The sequence below is a fragment of the Vulpes lagopus genome, chromosome 12 (genome assembly GCF_018345385.1).
Source record: "Vulpes lagopus strain Blue_001 chromosome 12, ASM1834538v1, whole genome shotgun sequence".
NCBI classification, from domain to species: Eukaryota; Metazoa; Chordata; class Mammalia; order Carnivora; family Canidae; genus Vulpes; species Vulpes lagopus.
In genome coordinates this window covers 45,639,453-45,657,191 of record NC_054835.1, presented here as the reverse complement: position 1 = coordinate 45,657,191, position 17,739 = coordinate 45,639,453, and the positions used below count along the sequence as shown (strand labels likewise).

General features: G+C 37.6%; 1 protein-coding gene across 10 annotated transcripts in view; it reads right to left on the bottom strand.

Moving 5' to 3' along the window:
• Window positions 1–17,739, bottom strand: part of TANC2 (tetratricopeptide repeat, ankyrin repeat and coiled-coil containing 2) — a 362,852-nt gene that overhangs the window by 85,438 nt on the left and 259,675 nt on the right. For all 10 annotated transcript variants that reach the window (XM_041724731.1, XM_041724730.1, XM_041724735.1 and 7 more), the window contains 2 exons: window positions 5,548–5,829; window positions 973–1,106 (listed from right to left, as the gene is read on the bottom strand). In XM_041724731.1, the coding sequence (XP_041580665.1) occupies window positions 973–1,106; window positions 5,548–5,829 (416 nt within the window). The remainder of the gene's footprint in view (window positions 1–972; window positions 1,107–5,547; window positions 5,830–17,739) is intronic.

The following is a 17,739-nucleotide window of genomic DNA, read 5'->3' as shown; positions in this document are numbered from 1 at the left end:
AACTCACAACTCTGAGATCAAGAGTCACATGCTCAAAAAAAAAAAAAAAAAAAGTCACATGCTCTTCCAACTGAGCCAGCCAGGTGCTCGGCCAAGAATAAGAAAAATTAAAAATGAGGCATTTCATAATCCTAGGAAAAACAAAATTGCTCAAGGAGGAAATGTTATCCTTGGTTCTACAATAAACCATATGTGCACAGTACTAATACTGAAAATACTATAACGCAGATTCACAAAAATCATGATATAATTGTACTGAGATGATGGAGGGAGGAAAGTATGAAAATTCTCATCATCCTTAAGAAGCAGCAAGAGATAACATATAAAACTGATGAAAAAGTTATACAGTATATGAATATTATTTAGAAACAGTAGAGGTAAAGATCAGAACAACCTCAGAGGTTGAAAGTGGCTGCCTTTGGGGAGAGGATGGGGTGAGATGGGGAAAAGAATTGCTGGTTTTTATTATAAGTCTTTGAACATTTGAAACATATTTCAAATATGTTTGAACATTTGAACATATTTCATTTGAAAATCATGCATATGATATAAATAGATATCATGCATATCTAAATCATGCATATGTTTAAATAGAAACTTAAAACTCAGACATGTAAAAAATAATATGGACAGTATAGCAGGAAGAGTTTTAAACTAGGAATGAAAATAAAAAACTACTGAGTGCTTATACTGTGACTTGGGTAAATCATATAACTTCTTTGAGTCTCGACTTCCTTATCTATTCATTATGGGACTCTGGTTATTTCTGAGGACCTTTCAAATGATAAGGCTTTGATTCTGTAATGACAAAGTATTTTTCTAGGAGCAGCAAAGAAAGAGAAACTTTTCTCCATGGTCTCATGGTATTATAGCTGTACACATTTCTGTCCACTTTGCCAAGGGGCCCTCTACCCTTGCCCCTTGATGTTAAAATGGAACTGGCATGACCACACCCTGGAAACCCTATCGTACCTGTGAGGCTAGTCTCCGCATAGCCTCCTCCTGCCGCCTGCGCATTTCTGGGGTTCCTGGGCAGCTTCCACTGGGGATGGATGAGTGGGCTGAAGGTGGCTGGGTGAGTGGCAGTTCTCTGTTGGCATCCACATCTGGATTAAAAAGATGAGATGTTTGCATAAGATAATCATAAAACCCTGAATTAAAGGAGTACTGGTTAAATTCCACTTGTTCTATGATCCAACAATTCTATTCCAAGAGAAGTAAAAACTTAGATCTGCAGAAAAACCTGTACACAACTGTTCAAAAATCAAGATTCATATCAGCACAAAAGTGAAAACAACTCAAATATCTGCCAACTAATGAAGATTTAAAATATGGAATATCCAGGGGTGCCTGGGTGGCTCAATGGTTGAGTGTCTTTGGTTTAGGTCATGATCCCGGGGTCCAGGGATCTGGTCTCGCATTGGTCTCCCCATGGGGAGCCTGCTTCTCTGTGTCTCTGCCCCTCTCTTTGTTTCTCTCATGAATAAATTTAAAAAATCTTTAACAAAAATATGGAATATCCATACAATGGAATATTACACTCACTCAAAGAAGCCAGTTACAAAAGACCATCTACTATAGGATTCTCTTTAAATGAAATTTCCAGAGTAGAGAAATTCATAGAAACAAAAAGTAAATTGGTAGTTATATAGGGGTGGAAGTAGGGAGTTAGGAGGAGAATGGAGATTGACTATTAGTAGGCATTTCTTTTGGGAGAGAACAAAAATGTTCTAATATTAGATAGATTATGGTGATTGCTGTACAACTTTGTGAATATACTAAAAAGCACAGAGTTGAACAATTTAAGCGGGTGCATTGAATGGTATGTGAATTGTAGCTTAATAAAGCTGTTTTTAAAAAATCCATTTGGGATGCCAGGGTGGCTCAGTCAGTTAAGCATCTGCCTCAGCTCAGGTCATGATCCAGGAGTCCTGGGATCGAGCCCTGTATGGGTATGGGGCTCCCTGCTCAGTGGGGAGCCTGCTTCTCCTCCCTGCTCTGCTGCTCCTGCTTGTGCTCTTTCTCTCTGTCAAATAAATACATAAAATCTTTTTTTAAAATTGCATTTGTTCATGTTATTTAGAAAGTGTCTTATCTCCTACTAGAAATTATAGACTATATATATATGGATGCAGATCATAGTATAAAAATGGGAACTAAAATAAGGAGATTGCTGATGGTTACTAGCCATTGAAAAGCAGGAGGAACAGGGGAAGTCCTCATTCAACTCTGCACCAGTAGGACTGAATTAAGACTTCTTCCATCCAGCTGGGAGAGTCAATTCTCCAGTCATTGGAGCCAGTTTAGAATAACTTGGAAGACAGAGGTTGGGAGACAGCAATGGAAAAAGACTGAAAATGTGTGACCTGAGGTAAAGCTCAGTGACTGTCACTGTATCATTTCTGTTATGCACTTTCTCCCTGCCCTATTCCCCTTTATTTCTATCTGATTTTGTGGGCTGTTATTGACTGAATACTGTCTTCTAGCTACTGCCATTTGGAGAAGCACTCCTTTTTGTCAGAGTATCCTCACTCTCCGCTCAGTACTCAGAGAACAGGAATTTAAATAAGTTTATAGGTAGGCAGCAGTCAATATGCACAGCAAACTAGCCAAACAGACTCCTGAGACGAGCAAACTAGCCAGACTCCTGAAACGAGCAGACTAGGTGGCTTACTTAACAGCTGTTTGGAGGCTTGGCAGCTGTTGGCAAATGTCAAGTCCAAATAATACCTACACTGAGACTTTTAGAGACAGGAAAAAAAGAGTCTCATATTAAGCAGAGCTTCCCTAACTACTGTACTGAGTATACCTATAGTTAACGTAATAATGCCTAAATTACACAACAGGTCTATTTTTACAAAATGTTTTTGTTCTCTGGGTGTCTGCACTGGGGGGGGGGGTGATGACGGTGGTGGTGGAGACTGACGGGGGAGTCAGGTTTGGGAAAGGGTGTAGGTGGAAGGCAGGATGACAGGCTAGTGCCGGTCTTGACAGCTTCCCAGGGACATGACAAGGTGGGGGTGGCCGGGGGCTGAGCATCTGTGGGGGAAGGACAGAGCTAGGCAATGAAGTCCTGCAGGCGGAGCTGCTCACATCTTTCACAGCAGCACTGCACAGTGTGGAGGAGGCAGGGGTGGAAGAAAGAAGGCAGATGATACAGAGATGGAAGATGGGAGCTCCAATGATTTTCCACCTTGTTTTCATTATTTCTACAACTGTATCCTTGGTATCACTGACTCAGGGTTAGGAAAACCATTGGGAATTCAAATAAACCTATCCAAGCTTGATGTAAATTAAACTCTGAAAAATTAAGCCATCTCTCTATACAGACATCATTCTTATTCATTAATGAAAGAAATTCTGCTATTGCCAGCAAAACTCCCAGTGCTGGCTTACATAATAACAGATTAATGCCAAAAAACAGCTCACATGCTTTATCAGTCACTTATTCTTGACCCTTCTTAAGGGCTAGTGGCTCTGGGAAGGTGGCAGAGGTAGAATGTAGTTTGGACTTCGGCAGCTTACAACAAAAATTATTTTGTACAAAGCAACTACTGGTTCGGTGTAATTCTGATAAATACATAACCACATATTCTATCTCCTTTCACACTGGCTTCAAGTTTTCATAGTTAACTATCAGGCCAAATCTACAGTAACAACATATGGACATTTATCTCAAGAATGGGAGCGTCCTGATATTTTTAGAGTATCTCTAGAGATAAAAGGCAGTGGATGGATGTCAGAGAATAACTTAATGAACTACCTCTAAGGAACCCCTCCTTTGGGGAGCACATGGGCTATGTTCTATTAACTCTTGCTCTCCCAGCTACCTTTGCTTTCTGAGAAAGCAGCTCTTCTTGCACTTGGGATTTAGTCTGTCCTGCAGGACTCTACCATTCTGTTATCTGCAACAGTGATACACAGAGGACTCAGAGAGGCTATTAGCCGTCTGGTTTCCTTTTTGACACACTCAAAGAGTCAACCTCTTGGATTACTCCGATAAGATATAGTTTGGTGTGACATTTAAGTACTCACAGAAAAACACTGGAATAGACTGGAAAGCTAATTTCAACAACTTTTCAACTTCAAGACGAAATGTTTTTAGAACCACAGAATCCTAACACAGGAACAAATCTTAAAGATCACTTCCTCATTTTACAGATGAGAAAACAGGTCTAAAAATTCCAATTTAAAGCCTTAAGTTACAAAGTATGTAGTCAATGGAGTGCTGGAACTCCAACTCCATGACCCAACGCCAATCTACCTCTGAAGAGTTTCATGTAGAAACTAACAATGCTACTGCTTGTGAGGAAGGAGCTCTTCCATACCCATTTTCACCACACCCTGGTAAACAGCGACTCTCAATTCCACCAGCCTTCTCCATAGACACTAGATCTCCATGTGAGGTGTCCAGAAGGTGACCAAAGGTAATCTGCCTGCCCAGTGACAGGAGGCTGCTAATTTCATCAGGAAGCAGGATGTCTACAGGATGCTCAGTAGAGTTCCTGTTGAGTGTCTAGCATATGGTAGACTCTGTATCTACTATGATTTCAAGCCATCTCTAGTGGTTGCTGTCTGAAAATGTGCCGTGAGCTACATTATTGATTTGGACTAACAGAGCAATACTTTTTGGTTTTGTTCCCTTATAACTAACAGAAGCCAGATAGACTGTTCTATACATATAGGGCATATAAGGAAGAACAACTATACATTTTCTTTCTTCAGGTCAGTTTCTCCAACACGGAGAGGCCAGACAGCAAAATGAGTAAGAGACTGACCTCTGAAACCGACTGCTTAGGCTCAAATTCTTGTTTCACCATTTACTGGCTTTGAAACCTGGGAGGTCTACTTAACCTCTTTGAGCCTCAGACCATTTATCTGTGACATGAAGATAACAGGAACTACCTTACTGAGTTGATAAGAGGACTGGGTGAATTAAGATTTGTTAAGGTCTTAGAGAGTGCCTGGTACTAAGGACCATGTGAGTATTTTAAAAATAAACAAATAAGATCCTGATGGTGATCAGTAAGCTGTGCTTTGCCTGTGATGAAAGAAGTATGAATACATATGATATCTCAGCATCTTTTTACAAGGAATTAGAAGGAACCCTTCAAGGACACAATGAAGTTCAAGCCCAAACAGTGCAGTACTGACATCAAGAGCGAGGAAATGAAGGCTGTGAACAGGCTGTGCTGGCTAGTAGCAAGAAGCCATGGGCCCCAGCAGAGCAAGAGCTGACAGCGATAGATGCAATGGCTCTTACAGGCGATTGCTATAGTCATTGTCCAAAGGATAGATTAGCCAGACTGCCAGAAGGGAAGCCATAAATTTATTTCTAGAGAAAGGTTTTCTCAGTCACACTTAGGTGACTGCTAGATATGTGGGTTAAATGTAAACAGGGTATTACATTCTTTGTCTCAAATCTGAATTAATGGTCCTCAGATGCAAGTCAGGTTTTGCAGACCATAAAATAAAAAAAGGATATTAGACTTAATATGTCAGAAAAACATCCAGAACAATGAAGTAGTACAAAAAAGGAATACGTACGTTTGGGGGAGGCATGTGGGCTGTCTGAGGCAATCTGCCTCATCCGTGTTCCATGGCAGCTGAGGGCCACCAGTCTGGAGATGATGGCAGTTTTGCCGAACCCAATATTTCCCACAATCACTACTCCTTGGTTCACACTGGCATTCGAACTCTGAAGTTGAGCATCTATTTCGTGGAAAACCCAATCCCGACCAACAAACACGGACTCTGTAGTGATGCTGGGCACTTCAAAAAGCAGAGGCTTCAGGGAGATATCTGGAGGCCTATAAGGTGCAAAGTGAACTGGAAGGAACAATAAGAGAACACAGAATTTAGGCCAAACTGTCATCACTGAAAGAAATACAGAAGAAAAGCAGCATGGTTTAGGAGACTATTAGTTACAGTACAATAGTATTCTGTAACTGTTGTTACAGTTACTCAGCAAATAATTGCTGAGTAGCTCTAATTGTTACTCAGCAAATAATACAACTCAAAATGGGTTCTACACAGATAGCAGGTGAGGTAGGGTCATTTGATACCCTAGTTGGCACAAAACAAACATGTTTAAAATGTTAATGATTTATGGAATAGTCAGAAAGACACAGTGATATTCAAAATTATTAAATAGTGGGGAATGCCTGACACTAGCAATCAGAATGGATGTGAAAGTAGTACAGAAGCAGGGTCCTTACGGCTTCCTTCTATGACTGGAGATAACCTTCTAGCTGCAGGATTGTGGGAAGATACAGGGTTGGAGTTCCTGGGAGAGAGTCCAAGCTGTGGCAGAGCATCCAGATGGCTTACAGCATCAGCTCTTTACCAACCAGCAAGGACATATTTCAATATTTAACAACTAATGTGGCTAAAACCCAAAAACTTTACTAATCAATGCATATCAGTCTTGCAAAAGACAATGCAAAGAGGACATGCCTGTTTCTTTAAAAATATCAGTGAATAGTAATTCCTTTTAAGTTCATAATGGTATTTTTCTTTTTAATTTAGTAGGTATATTAAGATAAGCAAAGCCTTTCAAAGCTCTGATAGTTTAAAAAGTCTTCAACATGTTAAGCAGTCAAGGAAGCAGAAACCAAACTTTGACCTCAGGTCTTGCTTCTCTACTGTTTGTATTCATGCCAATTAAAAAAGAAAAAAAAAAACCCAACAAAGATTTTTGGCTTATATACACATGTCTTGGAGACAGATCCTACTGCTTTTCTCAAGATCTTTTCCTGTGCTTCTGTAGTTGTGGGATGTGCTAAGAGCCAAGTATGAGCTCTACTTTCAATACTTTTCTAAAAATGTATAATAGATGTAACTTAGTTTCAAAGATCAGCCTTCTAATTTTATTGATGGTAAAAAGAAGTCCTGTCTATGACCTCCCTTATATGGGTTAATGCCTTTCTAACTGTTCAGAGAATAGCTCTAAGATGTGTCACTTCATCTGTCTGGAACCAGGTATCTTTTTTTTTTTTTTTTTAAAGTAAGCTCTATGCTCAATTGGGGACTTGAACTCATGACCCAGAGGTTAAGAGTCACATGCTCTGACTGACTGAGCCAGTCAGGTGCCCCAGGAACCAGGTATCTTATTTTTGTTATCTTTAACCTTAGACAGTGCTTTGACATATAGCAGGTACTCAATAAATGCTTACTGAAAGAATTAATTAAAAATAAGGTATTCCACAAACCACATTTTACATTTTGAAGAATAAAGCCCAGGGGAAGGGAATGAAGATAGGAGAAAGGGAAATTATAAAAGGGGGAGATGAGATCTATTTATGCTGCTCATATTATTCTAGAACATACTTTAAAAAACCACTTATACATCATTAAATGGGATCTAGAGATGGCAGCTTACTTGAAAAAATCTACTCACAAAAAGCATACATGTACACGCTCTCATTAAAAAAAGGATAACAATTCTAAAAAATAGTGCAAATAATTAAAAATATAAAGCCAAACTCTAAAAAGAGGAGAAAATAATTTCCTCTTAGTTTTAAAATGTCCCAAATTTTCACTAAAAAAACAAAACAAAACAAAACAACCTAAAAAATCCTGGAGATTTAGCTACATAATCCCTTATAATTTCCTGATTCTCATCTCTTTAGCAAAACTTACGTTTAAAATCCATAACTAAAAAAAAATAAATAAATTAAATCCATGAATATAAGCTAATGTAACACTGTATGTTAACAACTGGACTTAAGATAAAAATTTTTAAAAAATTCATAACTATAATTACAGAATTCAGTGAAAAATCTGAATCCACTTGCTAAGTATATTCTTTATAATTCTAATGTCTTATAGCTAGCTCATAGTCTATTTTAACTTTCTTAATAATTACTTTATTGGCCTATACTTTACAGATCAGAAAATTTACCCTTTTAAAGTATATGGTTCAGTGGTTTTTAGTAAAGTTGACCCTTGAACAACCTGGGGGTTATGGGACATGATGCCCCATGCAGCTAAAAATCCATGTGTAACTTTTGACTCCCCAAAACTTTACTAATAGCCTATCTGACTGAAAGCCTTACTGGTAGCATAAACAGTCAACTAACACATATTTTGTATGTTTTACACACTATGCCCTATATTCTTACAATAAAGTAAGCTAGAGAAAAGAAAATGTTAGTAAGAAAAATATTATAAAGAGAAAATGCATGTATAGTACTGTCTGTAAAAAAATCCACATATAAGTCAACCAGCACAGTTCAAATCTGGTGTTCAAGTGTCAACTATATACTCACAAAGTTGTGCAACCATCACTATCTAATTCCTGAAATGTTATCATCCTCCAGAGAAAACTGTATACGCATTAGCTGTTATTCCTTAGACCTACTTCCTCCCAGACCCTGGAAACCAGAGACATCCTGTCTTTACAGATTTCCCTTTTCTGGACATACACAGTGAATGTTATTTTGTTATATGTGCTCTTTTGTGTCTGGTTCATTCAGCATAATGTTTTTGAGGTTCATTCATATCAAAACATTTATCAGTACTTCATTCTTTTTATTGTTGAGTAATATTCCATAATATGGATATATCACATTTTGTTTATCAATTTATCTGACATCTAATTTATTTGCACTTTTTGACTATTATGCTTTATGCTGGTATAAACATTCATGTACAAATTTTTGTGTACATATGTTTTCAGTTATCTTGGGTATATATCTAGGAGTGGTATTGCTGAGTCATATGGAAACTCTATGTTTAACTTTTTGAGAAAGTGCTAAACTGTCCTATTTTGCTTTTTGCTATTTTTTTACAGAAGTAATACATATCCACTATAGAAAATTTAGGAATAGCAGATAAACAAGATAATAATTGTATTTCCAGTACCCAAAGAGAAACACTGTTCACATATATTCTGAATTTTTTTCTGTACCATAAATACTTATTTTAAAAACTCCAAATAGGATCATACTGTAGATCCTGTTTTTTTTAATGTATATATTTTTTGTATATTTTTTTAATTGGAGTTTGATTTGCCAACATATAGTATAACACTCAGTACTCATCCCGTCAAGTGCCCCCCTCAGTGCCCGTCACTCAGTCACCTCATCCTCCCGCCAACCTCCCCTTTCCACTACTCCTTGTTCGTTTCCCAGAGTTAGGAGTCTCTCATGTTCTGTCACCCTCTCTGATATTTCCCACTCATTTTCTCTCCTTTCCCCTTTAATCCCTTTTACTATTTTTTATATTCCCCAAATGAATGAAACCATAGGACCATTTGTCCTTCTCCGGTTGACTTACTTCACTCACCTTAATACCCTCCAGTTCTATCCATGTTGAAGCAAATGGTGGGTACTCGTCATTTCTATAATTTTTTTTAAAGATTTTATTCATTTATTCATGAGAGACACAGAAAGAGAGAGAGGCAGAGACACAGGTAGAGGGAGAAGCAGGCTCCATGCAGGAAGCCTGATGCAGGACTCGATCCTGGGTCTCCAGGATTAGGCCCTGGGCTGAAGGCGGCGCTAAACCGCCAAGCCACCCAGGCTGCCCTTTCTAATGGCTGAGTAATATTCCATTGTATATATAGATCACATCTTCTTTATCCATTCCTTTTTCGATGGACAGCGAGGCTCCTTCCACAGTTTGGCTATTGTGGACATTGCTGCTATAAACATTGGGGTGGAGGTGTCTCGGTTTTTCACTGCATCTGTATCTTTGGGGTAAATCCCCAGTAGTGCAGTTGCTGGGTCGTAGGGTAGCTCTATTTTTAACTCTAGATCCTGTTCTCCTTTCTTCATTTTTCACTTAGCAATTCCAGAATTCTGATAAAGTTAATTCTGGGAGACTTGCCAGCTTAATGGCTGTGTCAGTGGTGGGATTGACTCTTGGAGCTCCTTACTCCACCATTTTTTCTTGTCACTTGATGGGAGGTGGCTGCTACCCACTTAGTGCTTCCTGGGTACCTGAGTGCACTCGGTAGGCACCCAGAAACACCCTATGAGATCAGGATGAGCAGTGATAGGACTCCCCGGGAAGAAGGAGAAAATGGATCAGTTGGCTTAAGATGAGTCGAATTAGGCATAGCAAGACCTGAAGTCATACAGTTGGTGTCAGAAATAGAAACAAAACCTAATTCTGATGAAAAAAAATCCAGGTTTTTTTCTTTATATTATGTTGCAGCTGCTCTACAGGATGTCACTTTCAAATCTGAATGTGACATGAATGATCCTACTGATGACCAGGACTGATTAGGCTTTAGCTGACAGGCTAAGCTGTCTTCTTTCTCCTTCACTTCTCTTGTGCTTCCCTTTAGGAACCGTGTGCTTGGCCAGAAATAACCTTTCCAGAGAGAGAAGAGCTATAAAAATTCTTATTTGATTTCTAAACTAACAGACTTATCTCTTCAGGTCCAAGATTACTTTATATTTTCTATCAAAGAGGCTTTTAGGAATATGACCGATGCTAATTTATAATATGGAATTAAGTATCGACTCCATTTAAATGCTTAAGTTTTTGAGAAAAATTCTCTTAAGATAACTTGTTCTCATGTTGACGTCATCTCCCATCATGTTTTATTCTACTGAGAAAGCTTTGACATTTTAAAAAGTTATTTAAAAAATTTTCTAAAAATGTAATCAATTCACAAAAGCCTCAAGGGAAGAACAGACAAAATTAGCGCAGTACCATATGGTAAAACAACTGTAGACGCCAAGAACAGCTAGAAACAATTTCTGTACCTCAGAACCTAAGGCTTTTGTCAGCTCAATATGATGAAAGAGAGCCCTACTTCCTATGTACCAATAATAAATTTAGGACATACGAACAAGAAAGCATTTTGGCCTGCATTGTGGGACATGGAGGTAATGGATGTTCTCTGTGGGGTTCATATTCCTAAGTAAATGTTTTTTGGGGATATCAGCTGGCTTCCAAGAGATTTTCTAAGGCAGAAACACCGAAATAATCCATGAGAAATTACCACTGCAACTACTGCTGAGCTAAGGAAAAAAAGATGAGCTAATCCATACCATTTAGTAACAGATGTAGCTTTCTTACCTCTGGCACTCAAGAGTTGGTAATCCCAGTAAAGCAAGACCATTCCACTCCTTTCAAAGCATTCTAACAAAGTATCCTGGGGCACCTGGGTGGCTCAGTCAGTTGAGCATCTCTTTGGTTTTAGCTCAGGTCATAATCTCATGGGTTGTAAGACTGAGCCTTGAGTCAGGCTCTACACTCAGCATGGAGTCTGCTTGAAGATTCTCTCCTCTGCCCCACCCCAACTCATGGGCATGCCCTCACTCTTTAAAATAATAAATCTTATTTTTTTTAAAAAAACATACTGATATCTGTAATTTACTTAAAAATTCATAAAAAATGATGGGTGGGTAAAGAGATGGGCAGGTGGATAGAAGGGTGATAAAATAAGATAGCAAAATGTTGATGATATAATCAAGGTGGTGGGTATGTAAGTATTAATTGTAATATTCTTTCCTTTCTGATATATCTGAAAATTTTCCTAATAAAATGTTAAAAGGGAGAAAAAACATAGAAAGGAATCACATTTCAATAGGGTACACAAATAAGACAAGCTTTGGAAAGTAATTTAAAAAAGGATTTAATAACCACTTCAGACTCAGATCAGTGTGGGCATTTCTTCAGTGTGTGCATCTCTTCAATGCAAATTAGACTTGTGGCAGATGAATGAGTTCTCTCTAGGAAACAGTATCTGTGAGACCATCAATAAGTGTAATAATATACCTAGGCTTATGGAGAAAATAGACCTTTCTTTAACCAAGGCAAAGTGTAAACATTAAAAAACAACAACACCAAAGTGCATTAAGGGTAAGAGATCAGCTTGCCCAAATGCAAATATAAACAGCTGCAGTAAGGGGGGAAAGGGAAGTGGAGGCAAAGGAGCTCTAACTGGATTTAGACTAAAGCATATTTACTCATGGAAAACAATCATGAATCATCTTAAAAGAAGTCAGTCACAGGACTGGCAGAAGAAAGGCTGTGTGTAAAACAGCCAAGGTCTGGTGCAAACTGGAGCAGAGATGTGTTTCCTCACATTCTTCTACAATGACTGTAAAGTCTAGCCTGGAAGCACCTCTGTTCCTCAGAACAAAAGATAATTTCAGGCTCTTTGAGGCTCATTCTTAGGGTTCACGACATGAATGCCATTCTCAACACAAAGCAGAGAAGAAAACCACATGTGCTTCAGACAAAACGTGATGTCACATCCACACCAAATTTAAGTAAAAAAAAAAACACCCTTATTTTTTCCTTAAGAAATGTTTGAGCCAGGGCAGGGGGTGATTTGTTTACTGAGTTTCTAGAAGGTTCACTCTCCCATTTACAAGAGTCAAATCTCTTTAGGGTCTGTTGTTTATTCTTACTGCTCTGGATAGGACTAGAGTAGGCAGCTATTTCTACACCAGGAAATGAGTTTCTAAAGAATGTAAAGCAATTTGAAGCAGGTCTTAAAGACAATCTAAAGATAACAGTCTGAGAAATGTTCATGCCAGATAACTTCTGTTTAAAAGAAAAAAAGGTTAAATAAAGCAGAATCACTTTTGGAGTCAATAAGGAAAAATAGAGTAGGAAAAACTGGGACTCAGAGCCAGGATCCCTTAGCTGGTATCCTGTTACTAACTGGTTGTGTGACCTTAAGATAATTACTTGGCTCTGGATATCTCAGTCTCCCTCATTTTAAAAATAGGGATAACAATGGCACTATGAGGATTAAATGAGTTAGTAGATGTGATATGCCTAGGATAGTGTCTGCTGGTTAACTGTGTTAGCTGCTAGCACTTCCAACATCAGTAAGCCAAAAAGACATCCAGAATAACCAAAATCACCCATCTCCCATACATACTTCTTTAAAACAAAACTTAGCAAGAAAGGACATTGAGAACATACTAAAACTTTCTTGAAGCCCTCTTACCTGACTTATCTCCCTTTTTCCTTTCACTACCCAACATTTGAAAGAGCCCTGCTTCTTCTCTTCACTTCCACAGCAATCAAGCATTCTACCCTGGCCTCTTCCTGTATTATTCAGCCACATATCTGCTGAAATTGTTTTGGTTAAAGTCACTAAAGACTTTCTAATTGTTAATTATGATGATTTCTTTTTCTGGTCTTTATGCTTCAGTATTTAACACTTTTAACTAACATCCACTTTTTGAAATACATTCTTTTCTTGGGCTTCACATGGCAGCATTTCCTTCTAGTTCCTTTTTTTTTTTTTAATTAGAATGTGTGTTTTTTTTTTTTTTTTTTAGTTTAATTAACTAGCATATATGATTAGTTTCAGAGGTAGAGGTCAGTGATTCATCAGTCTTATATAATACCCAGTGCTCATTACATCATGTACCCTCCTTAATGTCCATCACCTAGTCACCCCATCCCCTCCAGCAATCCTGTTTCCTATGATTAAGAGTTTCTTAAGGTTTGTCTCCCTCTCTGATTTCATCTTGCTTTATTTTTTTCCTCTCTTCCCCTATGATCCTGTTTTGTTTCTTAAATTCCACAAGTGAGATCATATAATTGTCTCTCTGATTGACTTCTACCACTTAGCATAATACCCTCTAGTTCCATCCACATCGTTGCAAATGGCAAAATTTCCCTTTTTTGATGACTGAGTAGTATTCCATTGTGTATACACACCACATCTTCTTTATCCATTCATCTGTCAATAGACATCTGGGCTCTTTCCATAGTTTGGCTATTGTGGACATTGCTGCTATCAACAATTTGTATCTTTGGGGTAAATACCCAGTAATGCAATTGCCAGGTTATAGGGTAGCTCTATTTTCAACTTTTTGAGGAACCTCCATACTGTTTTCCGGAGTGGCTGCACTAGCTTGCATTCCCACCAACCATATAAGAGGGCTCCCCTTTCTCCACATCCTTGCCAGCATCTGTCATTTCCTGATTTGTTAACCTTCTAGTTTTCTTTTGGTCTTCTCCTCCTGATGTGTCTTTAATGATTCTTTCTCTTCTGTCCATCCCTAAGATACTGCCAATTCTAGGTTCAATTGTTTATTTTTTTCTTCTTCATGATCTCCCTGCATAATCTCAAAGAAATACACTAATAGCTTTCACAACTATCTAAGTGGTGATGGTTTGTATTTCTGTTCCTCATTACCTCATTACCAAATTCCTATACAGTATCTCCAACAACTTACAAGAGTTATATATTTGGATTTCCAATAGAAACCTCAAATGTCAAATGTTTGCTGTCTCACTCACCTTAATCTATTCTTTCTCTTCCATTTACTATCTCAGTTAATGAAATATCACCAATCTACCTGGTCTTTCCAGATAGACACTTGACACTCATCAAGATTTCTTCTTCCTTAATCTTTGTATCTACTTTGTCACAAATCTTATCAATAATTCTTGAGGAATGGGGTGCCTGAGTGCCTTAGTCAGCTGAGTGTCTGATTCTTGGTTTCAGCTCAGGTCATGATCTTAGGGTCTTGAGATCTAGTCCCATGTTGGGCTCCATATTCAGCAGGCAATCTGCTTGAGATTATCTTCCTCTCCATCTGTCCCTCTCCCTGCTCATGCTCTCTCTCTCTCTCTCTCAAATAAATTAGTAAATCTTTAAAAAAATAATTATTGAGGAAGATCTCTCAGATATAATTCCCTTTTTCTTTCCTATTCTACTGCTATTAGAGAGGTATAACCTTGGGGGAGGTGCTGATCATTCTAAGTCTCAATATTATCATGTGTAAATGAGGACAGTAAAAGTATCCTGTTAGGCTAAATGAGAACATATATGTTAAGGTCTTAGCTCAGAACCTTAATCCTCAGTGAATGGCAGCCATGTAGTTTAGGTTCTCAACATCTCTTGCTTTTACTATGTACTTAAATAGCCTATTATTCCTTCTGTATACAGCTACCAAATCAATCAATCTATCTATCATGATCATGTCAACCTCTACATTCTACCCTCACATGTTATCAACTTGCCCTACCAAAGTCACCTAACTCATTAAGTTATTAACTTATTGACTAGTATAGTTTTTGTCATAGGGTAGGTATATTCAATAACACTTAATAAATGAATTCATAAATGAAAATAGTCAATATGGATTTTTTCCTCTCCAACTACATGGAGATATAGTATATATACTTCACTTTGATAAAGGAGGGCTCAAGGAAGACAGTTATAAGATGCAAATTTGGGGGGGGAATGGGTGACGGGCACTGAGGGGGACACTAGATGGGATGAGCACTGGGTGTTTTTCTGTATGTTGATAAATTGAACACCAATAAAAATTAATTTATAATAAAAAAAAGATGCAAATTCAGGTCTTTGAAAATCACTGCTCTGTATGATAATAGTAAAAAGAAATGAGTCATTTGTTTGGCACTTTTCAGGGATACCTTCCTGTTAAAAGGCAAATGTCACAAACAAGTGGGCCATTAAATAACAAGATAGAGAAGAAAAATGTTATTTTCCAAGCTCTGCACATATCATAGGCAAGGCTTGGGTATTGACCAACAATCAAAGAATATTCTTCCTACAGGAAGCTGGGGGAAGGGAGAAAATGGTGTCTTAGAGCTAGTGTCGAGAGAGGACAGGACAGATATTTCTAAAGACAATTCTTGTTTTCGTTTACAAAAGTTACTGAAAAGGCTGGATCTATACAAATCCATTTAGTGACTGAGGTCTTGCTAACACTACACGTAAGATTTATTCTTGTACAACAAATGACCATATTTAATTTTTCCTCATTATAGGTACAATACGTAGTTTAGTTCACAGAGGACCCAATTATAACCACCAAGCCATATTTTATTTATTTATTTATTTATTTATTTATTTATTTATTTATTTATTTATTTATTTATGAGAGAGAGAGAGAGAGAGAGAGAGAGAGAATAGGAAGAGAAGGGCAGAGGGAGAGGGAGAGGGAGAATCTTTTTTCTTTTAAAGACTTTTTTTTATTCATTCATTTGAGGGAGAGAGAGAAAAAGAAAGAGAGAGAGAAACACACAAGGAAGGGGAGCAGCTGGCAGAGGGAGACAGAAAGGGAGGGACAGGCCCCCCACAGAGCAGGGAGCCCGACGTGGGGCTTGATTCCAAGACCCAAGATCATGACATGAGCCAAAGGTATATACTTAACTGACTGAGCTACTAGGTGCCTCTAAACCAGTCATTTTCTAATGAGATGGGTTTATGCTCAGGCCCACTTCATCTATAATTTTTAAAAAATACATGACATGAATTTCTACTTCTGTCCAAGATGGGAGTAAAAAGGACTATATTTATCCTCCTACCTAAAATAATTCCCAAACTTCTAGATAAAGTATTTACAATGATTTTCAAGACATTAAACATAAGCAATGAAAAATAATGATCCCTGAGAATGGAAAACAAATAAGCATATCCCATGCCCACTTACTGCCTTAAGAGAATTTCCAGGTCATTAATATAGGGTGGGGAAAACCCAGTCAGATTCTGGCAGATTCCCTGAGTTGAGGAGATGAAACCAAGAATCCAGGGAGACTAACGCAGCAACTCTCAAAGGGCAGAGTTCTAAAGAGGTGAGTACTGAACAGAGATAATTCTGAAGATCTGTGGAAAGGAGAGTACTGACTGGCACATGTATGTGAGAAAGCTGTCAAGGCCAGGAGATGATCTATTCAAGAGGATTAGAGGGAAGAGGGCCTGAATAGTGCCCATTACTAGCATCCAGAATAGAAAACCTTACAATTTCCCAGACATTGGGTAGGATATTCAGAAAGGTCTTTTCTCAGTAGTATAGAATAGAAAGACCTATAATAAATATTGTTCTGTTCCTACTCAACAAATCTTAAAGGCAACACCCAAAATTATACTGTTTCCAAATAACTTCAATATTCCTGAAAAAAGTTGAAAAATATTTGTAAGAATACAAAAATATCCAACATCCAGTGAGGTAAAATCCACTATGTCTGGCATCCAAACACAGATTATTAGGCATGCAAAGAAGCATGAAAAAAGGAACCATAATTAGCAGAAAAATCAACTAATTGAAACTGACCCAGAACTGACACATATGTTAGAATTATCAGAGAGAGAGATATTAAAACAGTAATTATAACAATATTTTATGTGTTCGAAAGGTAGGGAAATGGAAGATATAAAAGATCCAACTGAACTATTAGAAAAAAAAACTATAACAACAAAAATGAAAGGATGAGTGCCCTTGAAGACACAGGAATAAGAACTATTCAAAATTAAACATACAGAGAAAAAAAGAATCCTCTAAAATAAGAATTCATCAGTGAATTGTGATACATTCCAAGTGGCCAAATATAGGTATGTAGAGTTCTTGAAGGTGGGTGACAGAAAGCATATTTAAAGAAATAATAGCTGTAAAATTTCTAAATTTCATGAAAACTATAACCTCACAGATCTAAGAACCTCAATGAACCCCAAGTACAAAAAATATAAAGAAAATGATGCCAAAGTACATCATAATCAAATTGCTCAAAACCAGAGATAAACAGAAAATCTTAAAAGCAGCCACAGAATAAAAAGACTTTACAAAGTACAGAAGAACAAAGATAAAGACAACAACAGATTTTTTGTCAGAAACGATGCAAATGAGAAGACAGTGGACCTACAGCTCTAAATTATGTAAAGAATAAAACCTGTGAATCTAAAATTATAAACCCAGTGAAAATTTATCTTTCGAAAGTAATGGTGAAATGCTTTTTCAGACATATGAAAATTGAAAAAATTAATCACCAGCAGATCCACAA